Here is a 24,582-nt window from a genome sequence, read left to right on the forward strand (position 1 = left end):
GATCCTTTTTTAATTCTTTGCAGGAGGCTTGTTGGTTAATTCTGTATTAACAAGATATTGAAATAGGAGTGCACTGGGAATCAGTGAGCACAAAGCGCTATGAGGGGCTGGCGGCAGAAGAGCCCTTTTAAACGGTGGATGGCTAAACACTAGTAAATGACAGAATTTACACCAAATGAGCTACATTAGTGTAATAGGAGAAGAGTGCAGTATTCATGGGGTTTTCTCCCATTTGAGAACATGTTCAGAGGAGGGGGGGGGAAAATGCAGCTTCCCATGTTGCGTTAAATTTGACTCGCACCCACGACAGGTTTGTCAGGATGTTATTATTGTCAGCCAGCCGGGGGGGGAAGAACACTCTAATGATCTCTTAAGAGCGATGAGGAAAACCATGTCATCAGCTTCTTTAGAGGAGAAGGAACATTAAAGTGCCTACAGACCCGGCCAGACAGTGCGTTAACCTTCCAGGTGTTGCACTCTGTTTATGTGTAGACAGACAGGCACAAGTGCACACAAAGGTGGTTTTGACAGCTGCTAGCCAGTTGTTTTCCAGCTCACTTATTTTGATGAGATGCTTTGGGCCATAAACAAGTGGAGATCCACGGTTGAGATTCTGTCCTGGTGGACTCAATACCTCAGCAAACGTGGGAAGATTGATATCCACCATGCTAGATGGCAGCGTCTGAAGCCAATCACTACATCCATCCTCGGCACTAGCGCCGACTTTAGCCTATCGCCTTGTGTCCATCCCCAATTCACACCCGCTACCCTCCTCCCCTCTTTTCACTTTCCAGGATCCTTTCCTTCTGTCTTCTCGGTGCCACTGCATGCTTTAACCTAAATGATTTAATTATCAGTTTCTTCTGGTGTAAGACAAATGAAAGGCAAGAGAGAGATGGGAGTGCTGTGCCAAATCTGATTATTTATCTCCTTAACAGATTGCTGTGTTACAGTCCCAGAGCTGTGGTTACTGATGGTTGTTGGGAAGTAAAGTGGGCCAAGTACTTTGTGAGGATGCTCCCAACCCCCTCCCACTTTATAAAGCTGATGCAGCAATGTGTTGGGAATTTGTGTCAGATACAGATCATGCACATTTGATTTGAATAAGCAAATCATTGAATAAAGATGACCTGACTCACAGGGGTATATCTCTATCTGTGCATAACAGTTCGTGGGCTGGGAAACAACACGGGCTGACAGATTGAGTGACTCAGGATCTGGTCATATCAGGGATGTTATTCAGACAAACAAAAATCCCAGCCTGCCTTGCCAGAGTGTTCTTTCAAACAACTAAAAGCAGGAACACGTGCCTCATCTTCGGTGTGTCAAGCCAGCAGTGATTGAATTTCTCCTCCTTCCTTAAGACGGAAGTGCAAAGCCGGTGAGTGATTCCTGTGGATGCACTTAAGGTTTTAGTTGCAGGCGTCGTTGTGCCTAGGCAGATTTTATATGACACATGAAACTAACTACATGGTACTTAGGGCCTGCTGTAAACCAATCTGAAGCCAGTCGGGAAAACAGGCCCATCAGCAGAGAGGCTTGTTTCTGTTGCATGACAAAAGGACTTGCAAAACCGCATCAATTAAAAGTTCATTAAGTTCAGCACTGGGAGGATGAGTGGATGCTCTCTATTTACGCCCGGGCCGGCCCAGCCCATTATCTTCAACCTGATTATTCAAATCCCTGGATTATAACACAGACGTTTTCTCAGAGCCTTGCTTAGAATAATCATACTTAATAATATTTCATTTTTCTTCCCATGGAGTTTAGAATTGAGGCTGCATCATCAAAAGAGAGGCATAACGCTCTTGATAGTTGTGCGATTTAAAATTAACACAAGAAAGGATTATTGGTTGTGTGAATCTAAATTAGCATCATTCAGCATTTAATAAGGAATGTTTTGTGTTCGCTTGCTATCAGTCATCTTTTTTAGTAATTGTGCAGTTAAAACTCTGGGTAGGTAATCCACTTTCTCCAACAGATGGGGTGGATGAAAATCACCTGCCTGGTTTTCTGACAGATCTAAGATACGGTGAGAATATTCAGACCGAGGCTGCCTTCTTCACTTAAGCTTGTGTTAAACTGCTGCTGACAACTTCTTTAATCTCTGACAGTCAGCGCGAGGCAGAGGAGCTGCCAGCTCTTGCGTTATGTCTTCCCCGATGTTTCATGGAGCCCTCAGCTGAAGCTGGTTCTTGCCTTTTTCTGCCATCGACGCTCACCTTGTTTGCTCCACTTGCGACAATACGCGGTGGAGTGAGCAACGAGTCGATAGCCTCCCCTGTGATTTGTTTTTAACTACACAGAAACCAGACACTCAGCCAGACGCTGGATGGAGCACTGGAAGCCTGTGAATACTGTCAACTGCAGGAACAATTTATGCCCGCTTTTTTTCCCCTGCACCGCGGCAGGAGATAACTTTGAAAGACACTAAAGAGGATGAGTCTGTGCAGGTAGTATGCCATTAATCTATATAGAACCAAAAGCTCTACTTGAAAAGACATAACTGTTCTCTATCAGCACATCATGATATACTCCCTTGGTGTCACTCAGATCCTCTCTGTAACCCATCCTCCACATCCCTCCCCATAAGCAGCCCCTCTTCACCTCTGAAGACCTGCTTAGTTTACTGTGCTAAACATGTTTTCATCTGCATTGCTTTCGTAATGACGCGTAGGTTTTGATCACTGAAACACAAGTCAGATGTTAGGCAGTGAGCTCATGGTGCCTGGAGGCTCCTCACTAGCAGTTCAAAGATCAGGCTTTGGTGCAAGAAAACAAGCAAATGTGTAAGATGCCAAATTAATTCCTTCCTTAAAGACACATACACACAGCTCAGAGAGCACATGCCTTTCAGGGATGATTTATGGTGGTTTGGAAAATATCACCCAGTGTTTGCTTCTCCTAACATATAACAGCTTGTTGTTTTTGTTTTGTTTATTTATTCTGTAACACAGTAAATAAACAAAACAAACAGACATTTATGATTCTTTAAGTTCCCCATTCACAAAGGAATGTTTTTACTTCCTGGTGATCAAAATGTTCTCAAGGAAGTGCAGCGGAAAATCATAATTCAGCTATTCTCCCTATACAACTTAGTAAAAACAATAAAAAAACACGGTGATCCCCCCCTGATAATTTTACCGAGATCTAATTTCAACTATACGCACATTTCTCCCTGATGTTTCTATGTAATCCCCAGGTGTACTCAGTGGCACAGAAAGGTAACTGTGCTGGTCTTCAGGAATACTTACAAACTATAAATTAAAACAGTAATCTGTTCAAGTCTAGAGGGATTTCTCCATCAACTCAATCCATGTGGAAAAAAAGGGTAATTTAAAGTGGCATATAAAGCAAAACGAGTTTTTCTTTAAAGCGAGATGATGTTTCCCGAGGTCACAGTTTTATAAAAACCTCTTCCCTGTAGCAGTATCGTGAGATCACACAAGCACTGCAAGTCACATGCAAATAAAAGAAAACAACAACAACGACCCGACAACACCCTGCAGATGAGACTTACCCTTCTCTCTTGTGACTCATGTACTGGCCGTTGGTGGAGGCATGCTGGTTGAGGAGTGGGTTCTTTGGCGGTGCCGGGGAGGACAGGTCGAGGCCCCGGTGGCCGTTGTTACTGCTGCTGTTGTTGTGCTCCTCCTTTACGTGAGCGTTTGTCACCTCTTTCCACAGTTGTTGCAGCTCTGTCGGAATCATGCCTGAGACAAACAAATTGGATAATTAAATCAATTAACAGCTAATCCAACTCTCTTCTTCATCACTTAATTAAATCAAAGCGTCTGTAAACAAAGCCGAGTATTAATTAGAAAATATTCCACTACAGGGTAATGCACTGAGAGCTCCCTCGCTCCTCTCTTCTCTCCCTCCCATTTTCTGTGATCTGAAGCGTGTTTGTATACACAAATCCCTGGCATTCACGCAAATTTCATGCCCAGAGTAAATAATTAACATCCAGACAAGGCATGAAATCTGAATAATCACCATCATTTTCTCCCAACAACAGAGATGTGCAGAACACACACAACAAAAAGTTTACAATAGCGACGCTAGAAAACATCCCACCCCTGTTTCCTTGAGAAACAGGACCCTGGGGTAATATTCTCAAAAGCACATTAATGTGCAAAATACTTAAAGCTCTGCACCGCCTCCAATTGACACAGAAGACTTAAACCTCATTTAACAAGTCAAGCACACTGCAGCTCACACAGCCCTTTGAAAAAAAAGGGGAAAAAAATCCCTTGAAGACAGAAGACATTTTTCTGCGTGCTGAAAACACATCTGCAGAGCGTGTGTGTTTTTTCAGCAAATGAGTGACAGCGATCCCGACACTCAGGGCCAGACTCGGGATGAAGAAGGATAATGCAGTGCTTGTGAACCCTACTTTCCGTGTCTCACAGCAGAGAGTCTTTGTTGGCACACAATACGTATGTGTCCATCTATGGTGTGTCTGAGAAGTCTGCTTTCACTTGACACAAATGAGGACAAAGCTGATATGTAAAATAAGATTAAACCTCATGGGCGAAAATCTGTGGCTACGAGTGTTTTCAGTCAAAACACGGTGCGTGCGGGCAAGCCCGATTTTAATAGCGCTGAAAAATCTAATATCAAAATATATGTGCATTTGTAATGGGGATTCAAGTCTGTGCTTAAATAAGCCACATGTTTTAAGCATGGCGGAAGAAGCCCCTTGGATATGTGGTGAGTTTAACCACAGAGCAAATGGGCAAGACCACTCGTTTAACATTACAATTAATTAAATCCATTCTCAAAATGAGCACTGGCAAATGAAAGATGATTTGCACATGCTTATCTACTCGGGTTTATATTCTCCGGATCCCCCCCCCACTCCTCCCTGTTTCTCATCACCAGCTCTATAGATACCAGAAGTGCTCCTTTCAAGCACCAGATTGTAATACATTGTGTGCAAAATGCTTAGTCTTAATTTATTCCTGTTGTGGAAAATAACTGTGAGGTGAAGATCTCAATACGATCAGCAAAAATATTTTTAATTTGATAAGCTACTAAAGATTTTAATTATGCTGGTAATGGAGAACATTGGCCTAATGAGGCGGAGGACTCCAGAGAGACGCAGGGGCTAAGAACTGTGAAATGAGTCTGATAGGATTGCTGTAAATTCACACTAGATCGTTTGCATATCAAAGAGCAGGAAATGATTGCAGGACAAATCAATAACCTTTCCACGTTCCAAGGAGCGTCTTCCCTCATTCGGATATTTCAGCACACTCGCTCTATTCTGTCTGCCTGTATTCTCCCTTATTCTCCTCATTGCCTTGATGTGCCCTAATCGAAGTGCGCATTCATGACAGGCTAAACATGCTTTATTTCGCGCTCCATGTTATAGCATGCTAATCCGGCGCTTGTTGATTTCCAGTTTCATTATCAAAGGCTGCATTGTTGTTTTGGACTTTGGAGCAAAAGTTTGTTTTTCCTTCTTTTTTTTCCCTGTGATAGCTGGTTTAGAAGAGGAAGGTCACTGGTGATGTGAGTGTCCTGCGCTCTGACAGAGGGAACAATCATTTTCCCCCCACTTGGTGCCCGGTGACAGTGGGCGATGTATTTTTAGCCGATGTGCTTGACAGGGCAGCCCACACTGGCTCAATTACCCAGCAGTCCTGGTGACCCCAACACCACTGTTTACTCAGATGAAACCACAGCACATAGACCGGTCTGATGAGAGAGGTAACGGAGTGGGACCAACCTGTCTCTTTCTGGATCTAGTCTGCAGTTTTATTGCTCTCCGTTCGCCACTTCCCTCTCCTACCCCAACCTCTTCAAACTCTGCAACAGCTATGGCTCATGATTCCACATAAATGCCAATAAAATATCATTACACAAAAGTCTCCGTGGGTATTATATTTTGTGTTGGGACAAAAATGCATCGAGTTTCTCTCCATCTGATTACTGTGGGACACATAATGACATTGATCTGTAAGTCCTTCTTTCTTTGGTACCCAGTTTGTCCATCTTTTAAACGCCAGATTGGTTTATCTTTCCTGTTTCCATTTTTCAACACAAGTCTTCCACTCATTACGAGCGGGAAATACGGACAAGCACTTTAAAAAATGTATGTTGTTGGGACAGTTGATTGATCACCGGCCTCCCAACTCAATTTTACCTCCGCAGGTAGCTCTGGCACCAAGACAGGCCTAGCTCTTCAACCTTTTCCTGTCCTTGTCCTCCTGCACCCAGGTGACCATGTTCAAGCAAGCAGAAAGTTGATTTAAGGTTCATAATGACATCAGTTGCAGGCCATCATCCCCCAAATAAAAAATGGCCCCTAGTGCTCCGAGCTCTTTAAACCGTGCTGCTACTTCTCACACAGTGCCGGTGCCATGGGGGGACAGTGACATCGCTATTAGTTTATTGTTCCGTCAGACTGGGACCTTTACTGCACCCCTGTTTATGTTGCCGTAATCACCGGCCTGCTGATATGCACCCCTTTGGCCTGAAATATGTCCTGTCCTAATGCTGCTGGAACTATTACCAGTAGCCCACTGCTGGATGTATCAATCACTGACAGGTCGGCTGCATTACCCGCCGCTGTCCCTGATGTGCTGCTGTTCTGTGAGCACTTCATGGCTCACCACATTCTTTGCTTTCATATTACCGACAAATTTGTCTTGTCACTGTCCCACTGGCCTCTCTTAGACAGCTTAAATGATGTTGTGCAGCTAGAGGAACTCGCTCTCTCGCAGAGCAACCTCACAGGGTGAAGGTCCATTTTATTCGGGATGTACACAAACACCGGCCACCTTTGTGACACACACACACAGCCACATGTGCAAAAAACATGCAAACACCTTAGCAACGCGAGCCTGAGCAACCACTGACTCACTTATCAGGTCAAGAGGACAGGCTTTTTGTGAGGCAGGTGGGGGTGTTGGTTGGATCAAATTTATATTTATGAGAGTTATATCCTCCCCAAACACATTTTTGTAATTTATAACAGATAGCGCCTGGCCGCTTCCAAGACTTTGGACATTAATGTCAAAAGAATTTACGACAAGAGAAACAAATTACGCTCAAGATAATGTGAGAAATTGTTTTTCACTCAAAAGTGCTATCTACAAGTTTATACTTAATTAGTGCTATCAATTTTTTGAAAAGCTAATTCAGATGCATTCCTTCAGTCCAGAACAATGACTGTAATCTGTCTCAGCCAACAATGTACTGTACCAGACAGAAGAGTGATATATGACTGAGGTTTAAACTGCACTGCAGTACCCAAAAGGACACTTTCTTTAATTATTCTGTTTCAGTGGCCTATTATTTGCTAACCTTTAGCGTTTTCATTCTCTCTGTACATGAAAAATGGAGACAGAGGACCGTCTGCTATAATAATGGGATTTTAAAATAATTATATCGATATCTTCATGTTTAAATGAAAGAAATAAAAATCATCAGTTAGAAAGTCACCGCAATTTACTGCCCCCAAGTTTGAATCCATAATCACTGGGACCCAAACAGAGAAGATCAACTCACTGCTTCCGATGCAGTGCTAGCTGAATATTGCAGATTAGATCTGAGTACCATAGGCCTGGCCCGCTGATGCGTGAAAGAGTTTAGTGATGTGGAAAACAGAAAGGTCATCAATAACTTCAAACAGTCAAGCAGAAAATGTGTAGAATAAGAAGACAAACTGGGGGCCTGGAGCACTAGCCTAAGTGTTGTAACAGCTGTCGCAGACACAGAGTTAACCACGAGGGCAAACTAACCAGGTTTGACTGGTTGCAACAAAAGTGAAACAGACCGCTAATTGTATGTGGGAAGATTCAGTTCCTTATTTCGATGTTTATGCGAACAATAGCCTAGTTAAATTTTCCCTTTAACTACGAGTGTAACTTATTTTAATCTGCCGTTCGGCATGAAAATATATTTGCACGGAGTTAAAAGTCAGATTTTCTCTTAGAACATAAATTCTGTCATTTTATATGGCGTCTGTGACACAGTGACACGCGACTGAAATCACTATTTCAGTACCACGTAGCCCCAACAAAGCATAAGCGAAAACTGAAAAGGTAGCATATGAAGGAGATAAACTTAGTGCCCCCGCTCTCTGATAAGATGAGATGCCTCAGAGGTATGTGATGATGACACAAAATAAACAGGATGTTCTAAGCCTGTTGTGAAATCTATCAAAAGTTCAGTGCCTAGCCATATCACTCACACAATGCTTTACTCAAGGGGTGTGTGAGTGTTTGCCAGACATCTGACACAGAGCAATTCAGCAAAGCGCAACACAGAACACAGCAGTGCTCCACGCCTGTGCCCACGGCGATCGTCTATGAGCGGATGAGTTATTCCATACCCAGTCCAAACAATAACAGCACTGTACAAACCATGTTTGTGTTTGCCTATTACCTAAGCACTCTCCCATCCCCTCCCATTTTTATCTTATTATTTCAAAACTGTTTGTCTTAGCTGTGAATGAATAGTCAATGTCATGTTCTAAAACCCTTATGATGTCACAGGGGGACCGCTCCTTAACATAACATTAAGGAATAAATGAAGAAATAAACTTCCTGGCCAAACAGCAAGTATTGACTTCCTATCAGGTTACAGGCGCTTTTACAGTGACAAGTTTACTGGCGGTTTCTGAACAATAGATCCAGTCTTCCTCCAGGCTAAAGGAGACTGACACCAGAATGCCAATCACAGGAACAGGACAATGAGCTGAAGGACAAAGTGTGGATCTCTGCTTCTGAGCAGTGGGATGTGTTACTTGAGTTAGTTCAGTGTTCCAAACTAAAATCGTGCAGCAAACATGTTTTGGCGTAAAGGAGTTAGATCCCATTTAGTAAAGTGGAGAAGCGATCGCTGAAGATATAAAGCGGACGTCGAGTCAGCATGTGGTTAGATACTTCTAGTGTTACATTCTTGGTCGAGCTCTACGACTATTCGGTGTGTTTGTGTTCAGCTGGTGTTGTTAAGTGTTTTTTAAAGAGTTTATTTGTGTAATTTTTCAAGTACAACACATAACTAAGCAGCTCAGGCATGACAAGACCAAGCAAGTAGGTAAGAATATCAAATACAAAATAATAGGCATCGGTTTCATTCCCAACTCTCACTATCTAAGACAATAGAACGCTTCCTGTAACAATAACATAAACAAGGTTATAGTGAAACTGGTTGAGCAATACAAAAGGTGCAGAGACAGGATAGTCCTGTTTAGAGACCCTGAAGAAAGACGTGCAAGATCAAACTTAAACTCCAGACATATATCTTTGTTGTTGGAGTGACATAGCTGATCCACAGGAAGAAAATATCTATTTTTACAGTGAAGCATTTATATTAATAGGACTATTTCAGTATGGAAAAATCAACATTTTATTCCACCTAAACCTAGCCCCCAAATTAAAGGCTCTTAAAATATGTGTTTTTATAGTGATTCGAGTGTTCTTCAGTTGCTGTGCTTTACATACAGCCACATGATAGGTCATCATAACTGCTTCATTGTGGATGAAATGTTAAAGCTGGTGGACAGGAAGATTGCTGTGCTGCAGTCACATATGAGGTACTAACCCTGAGTGAGGGAGTGCAGTGGCAGGCCAGTCTGTCCAGGCTGGATGCTGAGCAGTCCTTGCCTCTGAAGGTTGAGCAGGTGCTGCTGCTGGACCTGCTGGACCTGCAGGAGCTGCTGCTGGAAAGCCAACTGCTGTGCTGACACCTGCTGCTGGAGGCACACAGAGACACAAAGAGGCACACCATCAGCAAACACATACAAACCGTATGTAAAAGCACAACAGCCAGTGCAAACACGTACATTTGAATTTCAGGTTCCTTTGCATACACCATTTAAAAAACCCATTTTAACATCAAGGTGACAGAGTTCACAGTTAGGGTTGTAAAATGAAGCACTTTAGAACAACATGTTCATTCATAAAAAACAAGGTTAATGGATTTAACGCGTGCTACCACGAAGCCTAATTTTCCTTTTTTTATTTTTTGCCTTTAGTTTGGTTTTGTCAGAGCCCACTTAAGACAGGTACGCTATACATCTCTCTCTCTCTTAATTAACGAGGAGTCGCAAGGCAAATGACAAACAATGAAACAACATAGTTAATCATTCATAATAAGAGCCACAGGAATTTAATTACAGCCATTCATAATTCAGCAAACAACGTGTGACTAAATCAAAGTGCTTAATAACCACCCTAGCAACTCTCACAACTCTCCCAGGCATGGCGCTGAGCTCAGGGATTCAGTCTTCCCCCAACCAGCGTGGCAAGCTGCGTTCAATCGCATGCTGTGGACGGTCTATGTGATAGCTGTTTTGTTCGTCTTACTGTGTTAAGACCGCTTCGTGAAGAAACAGTTAATGAAACAGTCGCGCGTCTTCACTTGATTTTAAAGTCAGGGAGATGAAAAAAAAATCTGGCTCTGAAAAGTGAAACGTGAACTTTGATGGGATGAAAAAGTGAAATAAGGGCACAGAAGAAAATGGAAAGGAAAAAGACAAAGTCAGAATAATAAATAGAAGGAAATTTGCTAATATCCCCAATCCGCCATGAGTCAAAACAAATGAGAGATGGAATTTAGATAACAGGGACACAGAGGAGAGAGATGACTTTTAACCCGTTCATCAACCGACGTTCTTAATAATCCACAGTCAGCTCAACAAAGTGTTGTTGCTGATTAAACAGGACCTAGCTGTACACCTTCTGTATTTTCTAACAGTTAAGGACATAACAAACACGTCTGAGACCCAACAGGACACTAGGTCTGTTTATGAGTATACAAGACCAGTTTGTCAAGCGGGTGGAAGGAGAGGTAGGGGCACTAAAAGCAGCGCCGTGCCTGCCAAGCCGTGCACCGCACCCTTTTACCAAACACAGGATACACCACTTTGTTTACTTCTCACAATTGAGTGCATACAAAAAAGGTCTCTGTGCAATGCGGCAGTCAGGTCACTGGCTGGCGGCTCTGAAACCACTGAAACAGCCAGATAAAACGGGTCCCCTCCGCCCACCCCTGCCGGGCTTGTCAAAAGGGTCGAGCGGCCTTCCTTTCTCTTCCTCTACCTCCCTCCTGCCCTGCACCCAGCCTGCTGCTTCTGCACTGGCTGACTAAAAATAACGCTCTGGGCAGCGCTGGCCCATTACAGCGAGCGGTGTCGTCTCATTGGATCAATCAGAGGAAGAAGGCACTTTGTCAGTGGTAACGGAGGGTCATAATTGAAGAGTAACTACATTCAGTCTCAGGCTCATGTGTGATCTAACCCAAAATGTGAGGGAAGAAAGTGAGACAGAGAAAAAAAGAGCGACTCGATAAAGATCACATTCAGGATGCAGGTGGCCTGTGATCCTCTCTGATGTGTTCTGTTTATGAACGATGGTTGGCTCTTTTTCTCCTTTCATCAGTGTGAGAGAAGTTTCTCTTGTCTTGAGTTTTTCTCTGTTCAGCAGCTCCTCCCTGACAGATAAAGATAATAGTGCTATGGGAGGGGGAGGGGGGCTTAGAAGGAACAATGTCTTTCATCAAAACGCTAAGTAAATAGGCTAAATAAATAGAGGGGTGGCTTTTGAGGGAAAAAAAAGGAAGAAAGAAAATGGAGTGCTGCAAATGAATTTAACTCTCTCCCCTTCATATTTTTCCTCTAGTCCCGTCAGCTGACAGCGGCTCCTGTGCACTCTCAGCATGCAGACACATTAAAAACCCCCAGACCCAATAGACCAAATAAGAGGTTAACAAGAAGTGGCACGAGGGAGAGAAAAATACAGTCCCTGACAAATGATAAAGAGTGGCACTGGCAGCCCTTTATTGTCAAGCTTCAAATATAAAGTTAAAGATCTTTGAAAAACTAAATTTTGATGTCTTTAAAATAAAAGAGGCACAAAGCAACAACAGGGGGTTATTGTCTGGCAGCCACAGGGGATTCACTGCATAATTCTTATTCTGTCTTTTGATGGCTGCTAGAAATGCGACTGAAAGAGAGAGAGAGAGCGAGTGCGATGGAGAAGAGAAAGAAAACATCGGCAGAAGGGGAGAGCCTCTCGAGGCTGCATCCATTTCCTGTGATCATACATAATATGCTTCAAAAGTAGTTTTTTCTTTTATTCTCATGCTCCATTCAACTGATCAATTGCACCTCCTTGTCTGCCCCCCTCGCCTCCCCCTCTTTTTCTCCCTTGCTCCTCTAGTGTTTACATCAGATGCGACTTGGTGACAGGCCCTATCTGAGGCCGAGGAGCTCTGCTGTCATGTTGATTTATGGGAGCATCACGCCACAACTTGTCCAAACTGAAGCCCGCAGTTCATTAATTAGGGAGCTACGACTTTGAAGTTGGGTGCTTCGACAGCACGCGGACGTGTGCGGGAGTGAGCATGCGTGGATGAGCGTGGGTCCGCTTTTAACGCCGGGCTTAATTTTCTGTGTTTCCTTTACTCTCCAAACATTGGAACTCAACGGGGACAAGAGTGAAAATTCCCAGATCGTCTTTGAACTTCTTCTGACCGCACAATAATAATTTGCTTCGTCCACAGTGATGCCTGTATCCGCCTGTCATTAACACGCATTAAGCCGCTGCCTATGAGCAAGCCTCGCTGCACTACGGGGAGCGAAGGAGGGAAAGCAAGAAAGAAAAATGGTGAAAAAAAACTCAACATGGGCAACAAAGCTGGAAGCGCTCTCTGCACTGATATCTCACAATTACATGCCTTCTTTTCCTCTGCCATTTCCATGTTAATTACCGAGAAAAGCCTCTCAGATTTATATGCTCTGTGTTTCTGCCTTTCTCCCTTCTGCCTTTCATTATGTCCTACACAAGGCTCAGAGGAACGGTCATCTCTTTGTTGCTTAGGACACTTGTTTACTAGAAAAAAAACTACAACAATGGCCTGAGTCTTTTCTGTAACATATTATACATTTAATGTGGAGACAGGTCCAAAAAAGAGACACTGGATTCTTAGCACAGTATAAGTCAGTTGTTACCATTTATCCAGCCAGTCTGACATGCTAATCAGAAGCATGAGTGCACTTGATTCTCCCCCCGTCTCTGCTTTAACCACAGGCTGAAAGCAGATGGAGTTGAGGGAGGGAGCACGCATGCCTTCCGTACTCTGTCTGGCCAATGTTTGGTAATGGCAGGCGGCTGGAGTGATGTCAGCTTACCTCTTTACTCTGCTTGCTGCCTGCATGTTGCTGCTGTTGCTGCTGCTGGAGGAGCTGGAGGTGGAGTTGTTCCTGCTGCTTCTTGTAGAATTCTTGGAGTTGCTGCTGCAGAAGAGACGGGAGGGTGACATGTGAAGCAAAGTCTATCAGTCATGCAAACCTGGCAGTGGATTTTGTGAGAATTTTCAACACTTTGAGGGATGCTGTCTTTGAGGCTTAGAAAAGAAAGGAGAATAGCAGTTCAAAGTGAATTTATCTTTGTGAAACATGGTCTATACATAAGAAGATTTTCATTTCAAGCTGAGACATTCACCATCTGAAACTTGATGGCCCCGTCTGAAGAAGATTACTGGTAGCATGAATGTACGTTACCTGTTGTAACATGAGGGCCTGTTGCTGCTGGAGAAGAACCTGGAGCTGCTGAGGGCTCAGGACTTGTTGCTGAAGAATCTGCTGCATTTGCTGTGGAGTTATCACTTGAGGTGTCATCATAGCCACTGACACTGGAACCTGCACACACAACAAGCAGATAGCTGTTAATTAGTGCAGGAAGCAAAAAGCAATCCATCCTCAACACTGGCTCCTTCTTGTTTACTGTCACATGTGTGCTACAGCCTACAAGCAAGGTAGGGTAAAAAAATGTAGCTCAACAAAAAACAAAGACACACATTAGACAAACATAATAGACTATAAGAGGCTTTGATGCATTCTAGGAATTCATCTCAAGTGTCATCTTGAAGTGTTGCAATCTGCACATGACCTCCAGCAAACATCTAACACACACATTTCGCCCCTCTAACCATTATGACACCACACCAGACTGAGACAGGCTAAAGGACACAAGAGAGCCAGGCGTGGGTCAACACGTCCACCCCGACTTCCATCCTTCCACCTTCCCCTCTCTCGCACATACCCCCTCCACAAAACCCGATATGATCTGCATTTACAAACGGCGAAGCTCCAATAAGCATCGCCGTTTGCACGACGCGGCAAATGTGTCATACCTGAAGACGTGAAAGATTGCCTCCAAAAATGCTGTGGTTCGCTTGTCGCGCATGCACGACATGTCATGTGAGAACATTTCATTAGAGATGCTGTCAACAGCGATCTATTATTGTGAAGATATAGAGCGCCTGGAGGAGGAGCCATGGTGAAGAACACACGGGCCCCTAACTAACTCCCTGCAGAAAGGTGTGAGTGCATGACTCCTCAAAACAAGTGATTTGTTGTGACACCGAAAGAGCCCCCACAGTTGTCAGGGTGCCTTAATTGCTCCAGCGACATAGGGGACTTGGAGTGTGTCTGGATGCTGCCACTCACTGCTATGATGTGCAATACCATTAAAAGCTCCTTTCCCTGACATTTGGATGACAAACAGCGATGGAGATATGCTTGTATACTGCGGCGTCTTTGCAGTTGTTAACATGTTGCGGCTGTGGTTCTTTTTGTGCACGAATACATTAGTATCTGTGTGTGCATAAGCGAGTATTAAAATGTACTCTTTCAGGCTGATGTCAGCAGCCGATAGAGCAGACATAACCGGTGACAGACTGTCTTCACCAAGGTTACCCAAATTGTGTGGTCACCTTAAAGCTAATGACACCCCTCTGAATTTTTCATGCTTTTCTGAATGCAATTTAGCTGTTTAAAATCTCGTCCGGTAACGAAGGGGCTTTTCTTGACACACGCCCTGCATCCATATCACCTTATTCACTCTCCCCATTGTAGCATAAAACAAAAACAAAGCACTGCCATAATGAACAGCTTGTAGTGAAAATGCAGAGGAAAGGGCAGTGATGTCAAACAGAACGGAGCAGCTTTGATGCTCTCTGTTAACTTTATTGAGCCGTGCCAGACTACACTGGGATATGTTCTTCCAAACCCAAGAGAATGAAGGAGGGTCAGCCCCACCCAGGACCAACACACACTTCACATTTCTTATTTTCAGCAGGAGGCGCAAGGGGTGCGAGGAGGAAAATGCAATATTAATTCCCCCCTGTATTATGTCTTAATATGCAGTTCATCTTGACTTTTGCACATGACTTGTCCTGTCATTTGCATAGCCTCGGCCTCCCATTTCCTAATTTCACAGTCATTATCCAGCGAAGTCCTTTTTTCTGGGCATCACTAATTTTGATGAACTATTCTGAAGGTCAACCAAGCAGCCTGGTCTTGCTGACATGCAAACCCGTACGTGATGTGATATGCAGTGCACGTCGAAATGTGGCATTTACCCCCTCCAAAAGAGGATAAATAAAAATGCCCCCCCCCCCCCCCCCCCCTTTTTCTCCACAAACTTCACTTTTACTACATGCGTAAAAAATCTACTCCATATTAGTCATGCTCTATTTTTTACCAGCGTGTAAAGGCTGCAAATTTTGTCTTCGTTTCAAATGTATAATCATTTTGTCATGCCATATTACACAGTGTGATGTGGAAAAGGGGAGAGCAAACTTCGAGTTAACACAGAGGTTTTATACACTTAACCAGATCTCAATAACTGTCGATTTCATTACAAATTACACAGAGATTTCCTTCAGTGTAACTGTCTTAATTCTTTACACCTGAGGTGTGTATCTCATCACGGTTTCACACTTCGCCTTGTCAAGAGCATCTGGCTCTCAGTAACTACAGTTAGAGCAGCCTCCTCCGTGAACAGCCCCAGCAAGAGGCTATTACAGACCCCCATTTTATTACCCATTACTACTGAGGTCATTAGCAGCAAGAGGGATTGTATGCTTCTTAACCTATTGATCAATGTAACTACTACCATTTAATCCTGTGCTGAAGGAGTGAAAATCTGCCTAAGACTGGGTCCTATTGAGTGGAAGGGCGGGAGGAGCACTTTAACTGAAAAATATTGCCTTGGCCGCTGTATCGTGCCCATTTAACGCAAACACAGGACGCCAGTCGCCATTTAGAGCACTCCCATATGGTGCACTCCCTTATCTCTTGGATAACATCATGACTCCAAATGATCCACAAAAATATATCACCATCTAAAGATAGTCTAAAAGGAGACCCGTACTGGGCTAATAACTGGAGGGATCCACTGAGCCCAGCTCTAATCTACTCCACCAATATGAGAGTGTGAAAAAGAGGACATTCTGAGGATGCCAGAAATAGCTGACGTTTATGAATTTCATGAAGGTGTGGTGCTCTCCAGGTGCCTCCCATACATAAACATTCAAACCTGGAACATTCTCACACAGCTGCACAGTGACTGGAGGCAATATACTGTACCAGCACAGGCCTGCTGGCCAAACACACAGATGCAGACAAACACACCCATGCACAGAACTGTGGCATGTTAACTGCCACAAGTACATACAGGCACACGTGCAGCCCATAATAGATTGTATATGAAGAGCAAAACCACATTTTTCACATGCACAAAAAGAAACATGCACGGCACATTGAGTATAAAAATGTCATACTATAAAAAAAACATTTAAAAAGGAATTTAAATGTTAATACTTAACATGATAAAATTATTTTTTTTAAAAAGTGTTTTCCTCAATTTGAAAAAACTAAAAAATTATTAAAATATTCCTCTTGTTTACTGCTCCACTTCTGAAAAAGCGCCAGCACACAGTACAGGAAACATTTGTCATAAAGGGACACCTACGGTGGGACAACGTCTGTCTGTGAGAAACTAACAAGAGAAGAGTGCAAAATGCGATAATCTAATGAGGGAACACACCCCAGATCTGAAAACATTTTAGAGTCACTGATTCAGAGTTAATGAAGATCCCCCTCCTATCACAAGTCAGAGGTCAAAGCACGGCGAAGAGGAGTAAGGTGAATGAGGCTGCACGATAGCGCCTTTTTTCACACTAAGGCAATTAAGAGGAGCAGCAATGAGGGATGAGGAGGTGAATGTCAGTGAGCCCGACAAAGACGTTTCACTGAAAGATACGAAGACGCAGAAAAAAAGGGGGAGAAAGAAAGAAAAGCAGAGAGAATTATCAAATTTTCATTTATATTCCCTGGGGTCGTGTTGTTTTGTGGGGGCATCAAATGGAATGGAGAAGTAAAAAAGAAATACCAGCCCCAGTCCGTTTGATGCTGTTGTTTTACCTTGGCCTGCTGTGGCGCAAGGAAACGACTTCCCATCCCGACTATGATCTCCTGCATGAAAATGTTGCCAAAATGAGGATTTCACGGGAGCTATTGTACTTAAGTGATGTGTGAACATAATTAGTCGTCGACAAGACTGGAAAGACTAATTCCACATTAGCCATTCAGGTTGATTGAAATCTTTGGAGTGGAGAGAATTTCCCCTAAAAAATAGATTCACACCAATAACCTTTCCCCCTAATAATAATTGTAACAACAACAATAATAATAATGATTATTGTAATAATAATAATAATAATAATAGTAATAATCAGAATATCTTGATTTATATTTTGTTTGTGGTTGTCATTATTGGGAAAACAACACAATGTGAATTATGCAGCAGAATTTAAATGTAAAAAGTAGGACACAAGTACTAAATAATCCCAACATATGTTAGACCACCATAATTCCTTTCTTGTCATCCACAATCAAGCTGTTTTAAAAATATTTACAGCTCAGATAAACAGGATAATCACAGCCACATTTACCATGCACTATATCTTCTGAGTTCGGGGCGGAGATGTGTGAGGGGGAGCGAGACTCAAATTATTTGCAACAACTGTAAAAACAAAAGTTAAGATTGCGTTTTAATTAACTCGACGACTACAAACAAACAGGTTTTCGCCGGAGCTCGACCCAGCATCGGGTTTAAACAAACAAACTGCACGGCAACGTGAGCAAGCTCTCGCCCCAGCAATAACAGCCGAGCTGCGACCTGGACGCCGTTTCCCACACTGGAGGGAGCCGCCACTGCAGGTGACCACCGCTGAGGGAGCGCACATAGGTCGCCCTCCCTCTTCCCCCTCAAACGCACACACTTGTGCCGCATCACGATCACACTTTGGTATTTAAAATGTTCACTTTTGTATTAAAAAAAAAAAAGAAGATTTGACTTGGATTTTATAAAAAAAAATGAAAATTGTGTTAAAATATTATATTAAAGGTGGTTCAAATACTTCTGATACAATTCTTTGTTTCTTTTGCTTACAAAAAAATTAAAAGAAAGGAGTGTATCATACATTTTGGTGTGTGACTCACTGTCCTGTCATTCTTTCTGACCTTTTCAAGCCACACCTCCAAGTATGTATTTTACAAGGTATTTTGAGTTCTGAAACCAAGCAAACCAAATTCTCGGTGAGTGATGTCCTACACACAACTGTTCGATGTTTGCACCTTTCCCGGAAACATCTTACGACCGCTGTTCATATAAACTGTGCGCCCGTGATCTTTAGTTCACCAGCTTTACACGGTTACGCAACGCTGCGTGTTTTCAGATGCATTATTCGAGTCAGTTGAGATTTAATTAAGATCACAGCCTCTGAAATCCCTTTGAAATGAAAGTGTAGTCAAAAGACAATGGCTGACACATCCTCGTACAGATTGTTTCTATTCTCTGCACACCAGCAAGGCAAAGCTAATCCTTGTTTCCATGACGGCAGACAAGAGGGACACAAATTATGTTGCTTCTTGACACTCTTAATGCTGTTTTTAAGTGAACAGCCAAATAATTAAATTATATAAATTATATTGAAATAAATTCACACTGACAGCAGCATGTTTTTGGAATTAAGTAAAAACCAGTATATGGAGAAAAAAAGAAGAAGAAGTGTTTCAGTCCCAATAATCCACCCTTATTTTCTAGATGCAACATGACAATAGGCTCCCTTTAATACTTTAGAAATATATAGGCTGGGACTTAGATGAATGGTTAAAAAGACCTTCTGCCATAAAACACTCTACACCATGTAATCTCATCATTATCCTACCATCTCAACCTTTTGAAACACATGGCATCTCAAGTGTAATGTTAATCTTCCCCGTTTGAAACAGAGATGCACATTCTCCAAATAGCAACGGGCAAAAAAAAGAAAAAAAAAAAGGAAAAACGATTGCAAGCCTTTTTCAAGTAAAAACATGTTTTAGTCGGGAAAGCCAGAGAATAACAGCAGAGAGCAGCTGGTGGCTCACTATATCACTGCTAAACTATTCCCCCGTCTCTCCTCTCTGTCTTGCCTGCCTGCTCCAGTACAAAGCAAAGACCGTCCCTGTAAAGGATATCCCAGTGAGCCGTGGGGCTCTGCAGGCTACCCCCGTGTGCCCCCCTCTCCGGGTACACAGCTAATATCTGGTTGCCTATGTCATGGTTTAGAAATGACAGGTGCTGGCAGCCCCTCGCCTTGACAGGCCACTGCACAAATAACGCCCCAGCCTGAAAGGGCTAATGCACTACTAATGAACAATAAATCAACTTTGATTACAAACTGTCAACCCAATCAGCTCGCACTCCAGCTCTCCCAAACTGCGAGTCTCGGCTGCACAGCTGCACAACATTACGGCGAACACTGCCCTGTTTAGGCTTCGCTGTCCTGCTTCTCAACTATCTGATAATCTGCTCCATCTCTCCTCCTGTCCACTTTCTTAGCTGTGAGAGTTGAAAGACTGTACCAAAGGGGAAAAAAAGTTTCAGAAATGCTGAGAAATACAACAAAAACACTTCAAAAAAGGGAAAAAAAACACAAGTTCTTCTGTTGCTATATGAGCGTATTACTTAAATGACTGCAGTAAAAATACTTGAGGTCATTAAACAACAGAAAGTCAATAACTGTCTTCTGTGTAAAACCTCAAAACTGTCAAGGAGGACTCAAACTTGACAGTAGAAAAATGGAGCAAATTGACCACAACTTTCCCCCTTAAATGTATTTTGCAATCCTTTTATTGCAAGTGCCGACACACACGCATAGGCCCGCACCAACATTCGCACACTAACTTTTCAGAAAGACATGAGCGATGACATTTAGAGTGACAGCGTGTCTCCAACGTGGTTTGTGGTGACAGTGTCAAATATAGAGCTGTGCCAGCCACTGTCTTAATTCACTGTGACACCATGAGGAGACTGAGGATTAGTCCAGGCCATTAGAGCAAGCAAAGTCTGACCAGCACTCATTAACTCTGGGGAACAAGTCACAAAATACACAACTAGCAAAACATAATTTGGAGAAAACAAGTACTCGCACACCCTTAATTCAAGGATGTAAACAATGAAGCTTAACAAGTATTTTCTAAAAAAAAAAAAAAAAAAAAAGAGCAAAATACAAAAACACACACAAATGAAAGTAAAAGAGCTGGCAAACCTGTCTCCTGTTTTTCCTAGAACTTTCCATAATTTGAACGTGTACAGTATTAGATCCTGCTTAACTGGTTAGCTCACTATCAGCAAAGTCAACAAAACTAAACAAACACTGTAAAGTGTCAGTGAGAAACTTCATGTATGTGGTTAGGCAAGGCAGAGGAAACTGTTGCACAAGCTTACAGTAAAAAGCCAAATTCCTGAAAACAACTAACAGCACAGACAAACAGAGACATCATCTCCATACAGTCTTGCTCTGAAAGGCAACACATTTAGAGACAATAAATCTAACATACATGACTTTATATATTTCTCTTAACACAGCAAGCATGCAAACTGACAGCATCTTAACAACAAAGTAAACCCTGGATAACTACTCTTCCCATAGGAAGAAGCATGACAAAATTAACCAGCTACAATGACAGAACGTCAACAATGGACAGACAATAAAACTCCTTTTCTCCTTTTCCCTCTTCAAATTAAATTGTCAAGTTTTTTCATACAAGAAAGCTGGCAAAATCACAGAAATCAATCATATTGACAAACCTGACAAACTCCATTTAGCTGGCAGGGTAAACAGAGTGCCGGGCCACGCGGTGTGGAGTGAAGCAGAGCGGAGAGTCGAGCAGCGAGGGGAAGAGAGAGAGGGAGGGAGAGAGAGAGCGAGTGTGAGTAAGTAAGAGAGAGAGAGAGAGGTAGGGGCGCGCAGGCTGGCAGGCAGAGAGGCTGAGAACAAGCGCTGCTGTGCTGTGGAGTCTCCAACCTTCCTCAGGATACAGACAGATTGCACGCACAAGGTTGCTCCCTGGCTGACAAGATACAAAACTATCCAATCAACCACGCCCTTCTCCACCAATCACAACCAGCCTTCTAAACATAATCAATTCAAATGGGGCCACACAATAGGAAGCCGCGGGCTGGGCTGCAGGTGAAACTGTGCCTTTGTGTGGGGGCCCCTTTAAAAAAAAAGGAGAAAGAGAAAGAGAGAGAGAGAGGGAGAGGCAGAGAAAAAAAGGCACAGTTGACGGCTGTTAACCCTTTGACCCCTGCCGGGACTCGGGCCGTGCAATTGAAACAATGGGAACTTAAAGAAAAGAGGCCCTTTAATTAAACAACAGATAAGTAAACACAGCTATCTAGCGGAAAGAAAGAAAACTGGCCTTGCTATCAGCCTCTTTATTGTTCTGCTAAATGGAATTGTTTACAGTGCTGGAACAAAGGCACAACTCATTTTACATGCTGAAAACACTAAATGCACACAAACAATTCACAAGGCTTTGTAGCTATTTTCTTCCTTTAAAATTTCCCAAGAAAAACAAATTCTATTTTAGCCTAAAATAATATAATTATGAGATTAGGGTAGCTTTGTATTTTCTGTACTAATGCCAATCTTTTTATAGTTTGTACTTACAGAGTTTACTATAGGAATCAACCAGTAATAATATGCAAAACCAAGTTTGCGAGTATTCAGCCATAAAATCAACCACAGCAGCATAAAAAAAATTTCAAACCAGTTTTTAAACACTTATCCCTCAATTTGGCCTCAGACAAGCTAAAACCACTTACATTAACAGCTAACATTACACCAGCTACCAGGCAATCCATCCAACTCCATCCCAATGAGAGCAATTAGCTGTCATGATATCATCACACTCTTTAACACCCGTGTGCACTCAGCAAGTGGAAAAGACAGAAGAAGAAAACAGGACCCTGCCACCTACTGGAGATCTTACTGAACTCCCAGGGAGAGACAGTAGGGCGAAAGCCCTGACTGCTGACAACCTATATGTCTTATCTTTCAATTGAGCTACCTACTCCTGAACAATATTTATAAACATTTAATTACATTCCACTCTGTAGCACATCTAAACATGAGAAAATGGAATGAGTTCTTAATCAGTCCCACTTCTGTAACAACATTAAAATCAGGGTTACTAAGTTGTGCAACCCACTTAAAAGAATTAGACAAAAGCACGAGGAAAGATTAACACCTCACTTTGTTAATTATCATGACAATAAACACAGAGCTGAATAACAGAGCTCTAAAACACAGCTCATATCAACAGCTATAAACCCTTGGCCAAGGATGAAGGAATGTTCATGGGATACATTCCAGTCCGCAAACACACTGGTAAAATAAACAGAGCGCCTGCATAACAAGCCACTGCTCTCATCTGCTAATAACTAACAATGAGCTCTGCTAAGCTGGCCTGACCTATATAAATTATTGACTGGGACACCTCAAGTGTCAAAAGTGACAATTCCAATACGTATCATAGTGAATAATTAAGTGGAAGAAAAGGGGCTTTTATTTTCTATCTGACACCCTCAAGACGCCTCACACAAAAAGAGAGTGACACGCAGCCATGTGCTTGCAACTACACGCATGCACACGCAAACACGCACAAAGTGGTTTAGGCTACGGCCACGCTATTCTCCCCCGGCACTCTCCCTGGGGTGGCATGTCGGCGTATTCTCAATAAAACACCTTCTTAGCAGTAATAGGCCACTGTTCTCATTTCAACGCTCCCAAAGGCCTCATGATAAATTTAGCAGACACACAGTTCAAGCTTCTCCTCTCACATACTGTCTTTCTAATCCATTGCCTCTGTGCCTGCGCCATGTAAAATAATTACACATATGTGTCGATGTGATACACACCCTATGTGGATTTTTTTTTGTTCCTGTGCACACAGAAACATCAATATTCTTGAGCCTTGAACCCGTCCCTTGTGATAGTTTACCGAGAGTACTGAGCGATTGTGTTCATGACAGAGTGGATGACATTATAAAATACTCCCATTTCCTGCTCGAGTTAGAGTGAAAGTATGAGTTAATGTCTGGCCTGAGCTATGGCTGAAGATAACGACTCGGCTCCAATTACAAAGCCTTCCCAAAACACTAACGCAGCCAGTGAATAAGCTGCACCGGCATGCCAACCAGTGTCTTACTGCTACTACATTAAGACAAGTAGGGAAATGGAGTGGAAGCGGAGAACAAATTCATTCTCATTGCTTTTCTTGAAAAGCGCTGGTGACCTGGACCATTGTCATGAGAAAACAAACACACCCTTTTTTCCTCTCCTCTTGTGTGTTTGGAGTATTTTATTGTTTACTGGCAGAGACTCAGCAGGGCAGGTGTGGGACCTATATAAATAACAGCTGCTCTATTTAATATAACCTACATAACATATTTTTTCCCTGTTATTTCCATTTCAAATGTTATTTCAAAAGTACAAAGCTTTTAAGAAACAATTGTAAATCGAACAAAGTGTGTTTTCCGAGCTACAGCAAAACTTCACACTTTGCAAAGTTCAGAAAGAAGTGACTTTTGATTTAAGGGGAAAAAAAACTGTTATTTGGTGACCCACTCACTTGCACTGACGCCACACGGGAGAGCGCTATGTCATTTCTGCAGCAGTAAAACAATAGCACAAACAACTTTTGAAGAGGTGGAGAGTTTCTATTCAGAGCCAAACCAAAACCGATCGCATCTTTTATTTATCGTGTTATTATTTTTTTCTACACTTCTGTGCCCTTGTTCCTCTCTCGCATAAAACTCTTGCATATTGTTACTGTTTATTAAGTCAATCAAAAATAAAAGACAGCGAGTCCGCCTTTAAATATCTGCACACTACTGAAGGAGTAAGTCACATTCTGAGCGAATGAGGTTATCACCCGGAGCAGAGAGGACTTACAGCAAGTCACGCCTGACTCACCATGTTCCTCGTGGTCTATTATATATGGCTTTGGTTATTTACTTTTAATTTTGACAACCAGGAGCACATTGTTTAGTCAGCACATGTGAAGTCTGTATTTGCAAAATATTTCCTGAGATGATATGCCAGCTAGTATATAACGGAGCTTCCAGTGCGCACTAGTGTGGTTTTTCACTTAGTCAAAACAAAAACACTTTTGGGTTTGAGCAACATCGATTTAGGGAGGTGGGGGAATTTTTGTCTTGTCTTTTTTGGCGATTGATTCATCTTTGATTTAAAACGAAAACCATATTAATACAAAGAAACCCAGTTCTTTTTACTAAGCAATAACAATGATTCTGCGGTGGCTGCCAGGGTTAAAAGAGCGTCACAAGTAAACCTAAAGCTGCAAATAAGTTACTGAGTGACATTTGATATTTGGGTTCTGCTATGTACCAAAATAATGCATTATCATGGGCGATGAGCTAT

At 42.6% G+C, this 24,582-nt stretch overlaps 1 protein-coding gene across 20 annotated transcripts in view; it reads right to left on the minus strand.

The window, feature by feature from the left end:
* foxp1b (forkhead box P1b) overlaps positions 1-24,582 on the minus strand; it is a 158,961-nt gene that overhangs the window by 32,643 nt on the left and 101,736 nt on the right. For 9 of the 20 annotated variants that reach the window (XR_013909316.1, XM_080302095.1, XM_080302083.1 and 6 more), the window contains 4 exons: positions 13,520-13,657; positions 13,148-13,252; positions 9,559-9,709; positions 3,521-3,713 (listed from right to left, as the gene is read on the minus strand). Coding sequence is in view for 19 of the 20 variants with exons in the window: in XM_080302095.1 (XP_080158221.1) it covers positions 3,521-3,713; positions 9,559-9,709; positions 13,148-13,252; positions 13,520-13,657 (587 nt within the window). In the remaining variant the exon portion in view is untranslated. Of the gene's footprint in view, positions 1-3,520; positions 3,714-9,558; positions 9,710-13,147; positions 13,253-13,519; positions 13,658-20,942; positions 21,366-24,582 lie in introns of those variants that run through there. The other 11 variants (XM_080302089.1, XM_080302092.1, XM_080302088.1 and 8 more) reach the window with 7 other exon arrangements.

This window comes from Astatotilapia calliptera, chromosome 5 (assembly GCF_964374335.1).
Source record: "Astatotilapia calliptera chromosome 5, fAstCal68.1, whole genome shotgun sequence".
NCBI classification, from domain to species: Eukaryota; Metazoa; Chordata; class Actinopteri; order Cichliformes; family Cichlidae; genus Astatotilapia; species Astatotilapia calliptera.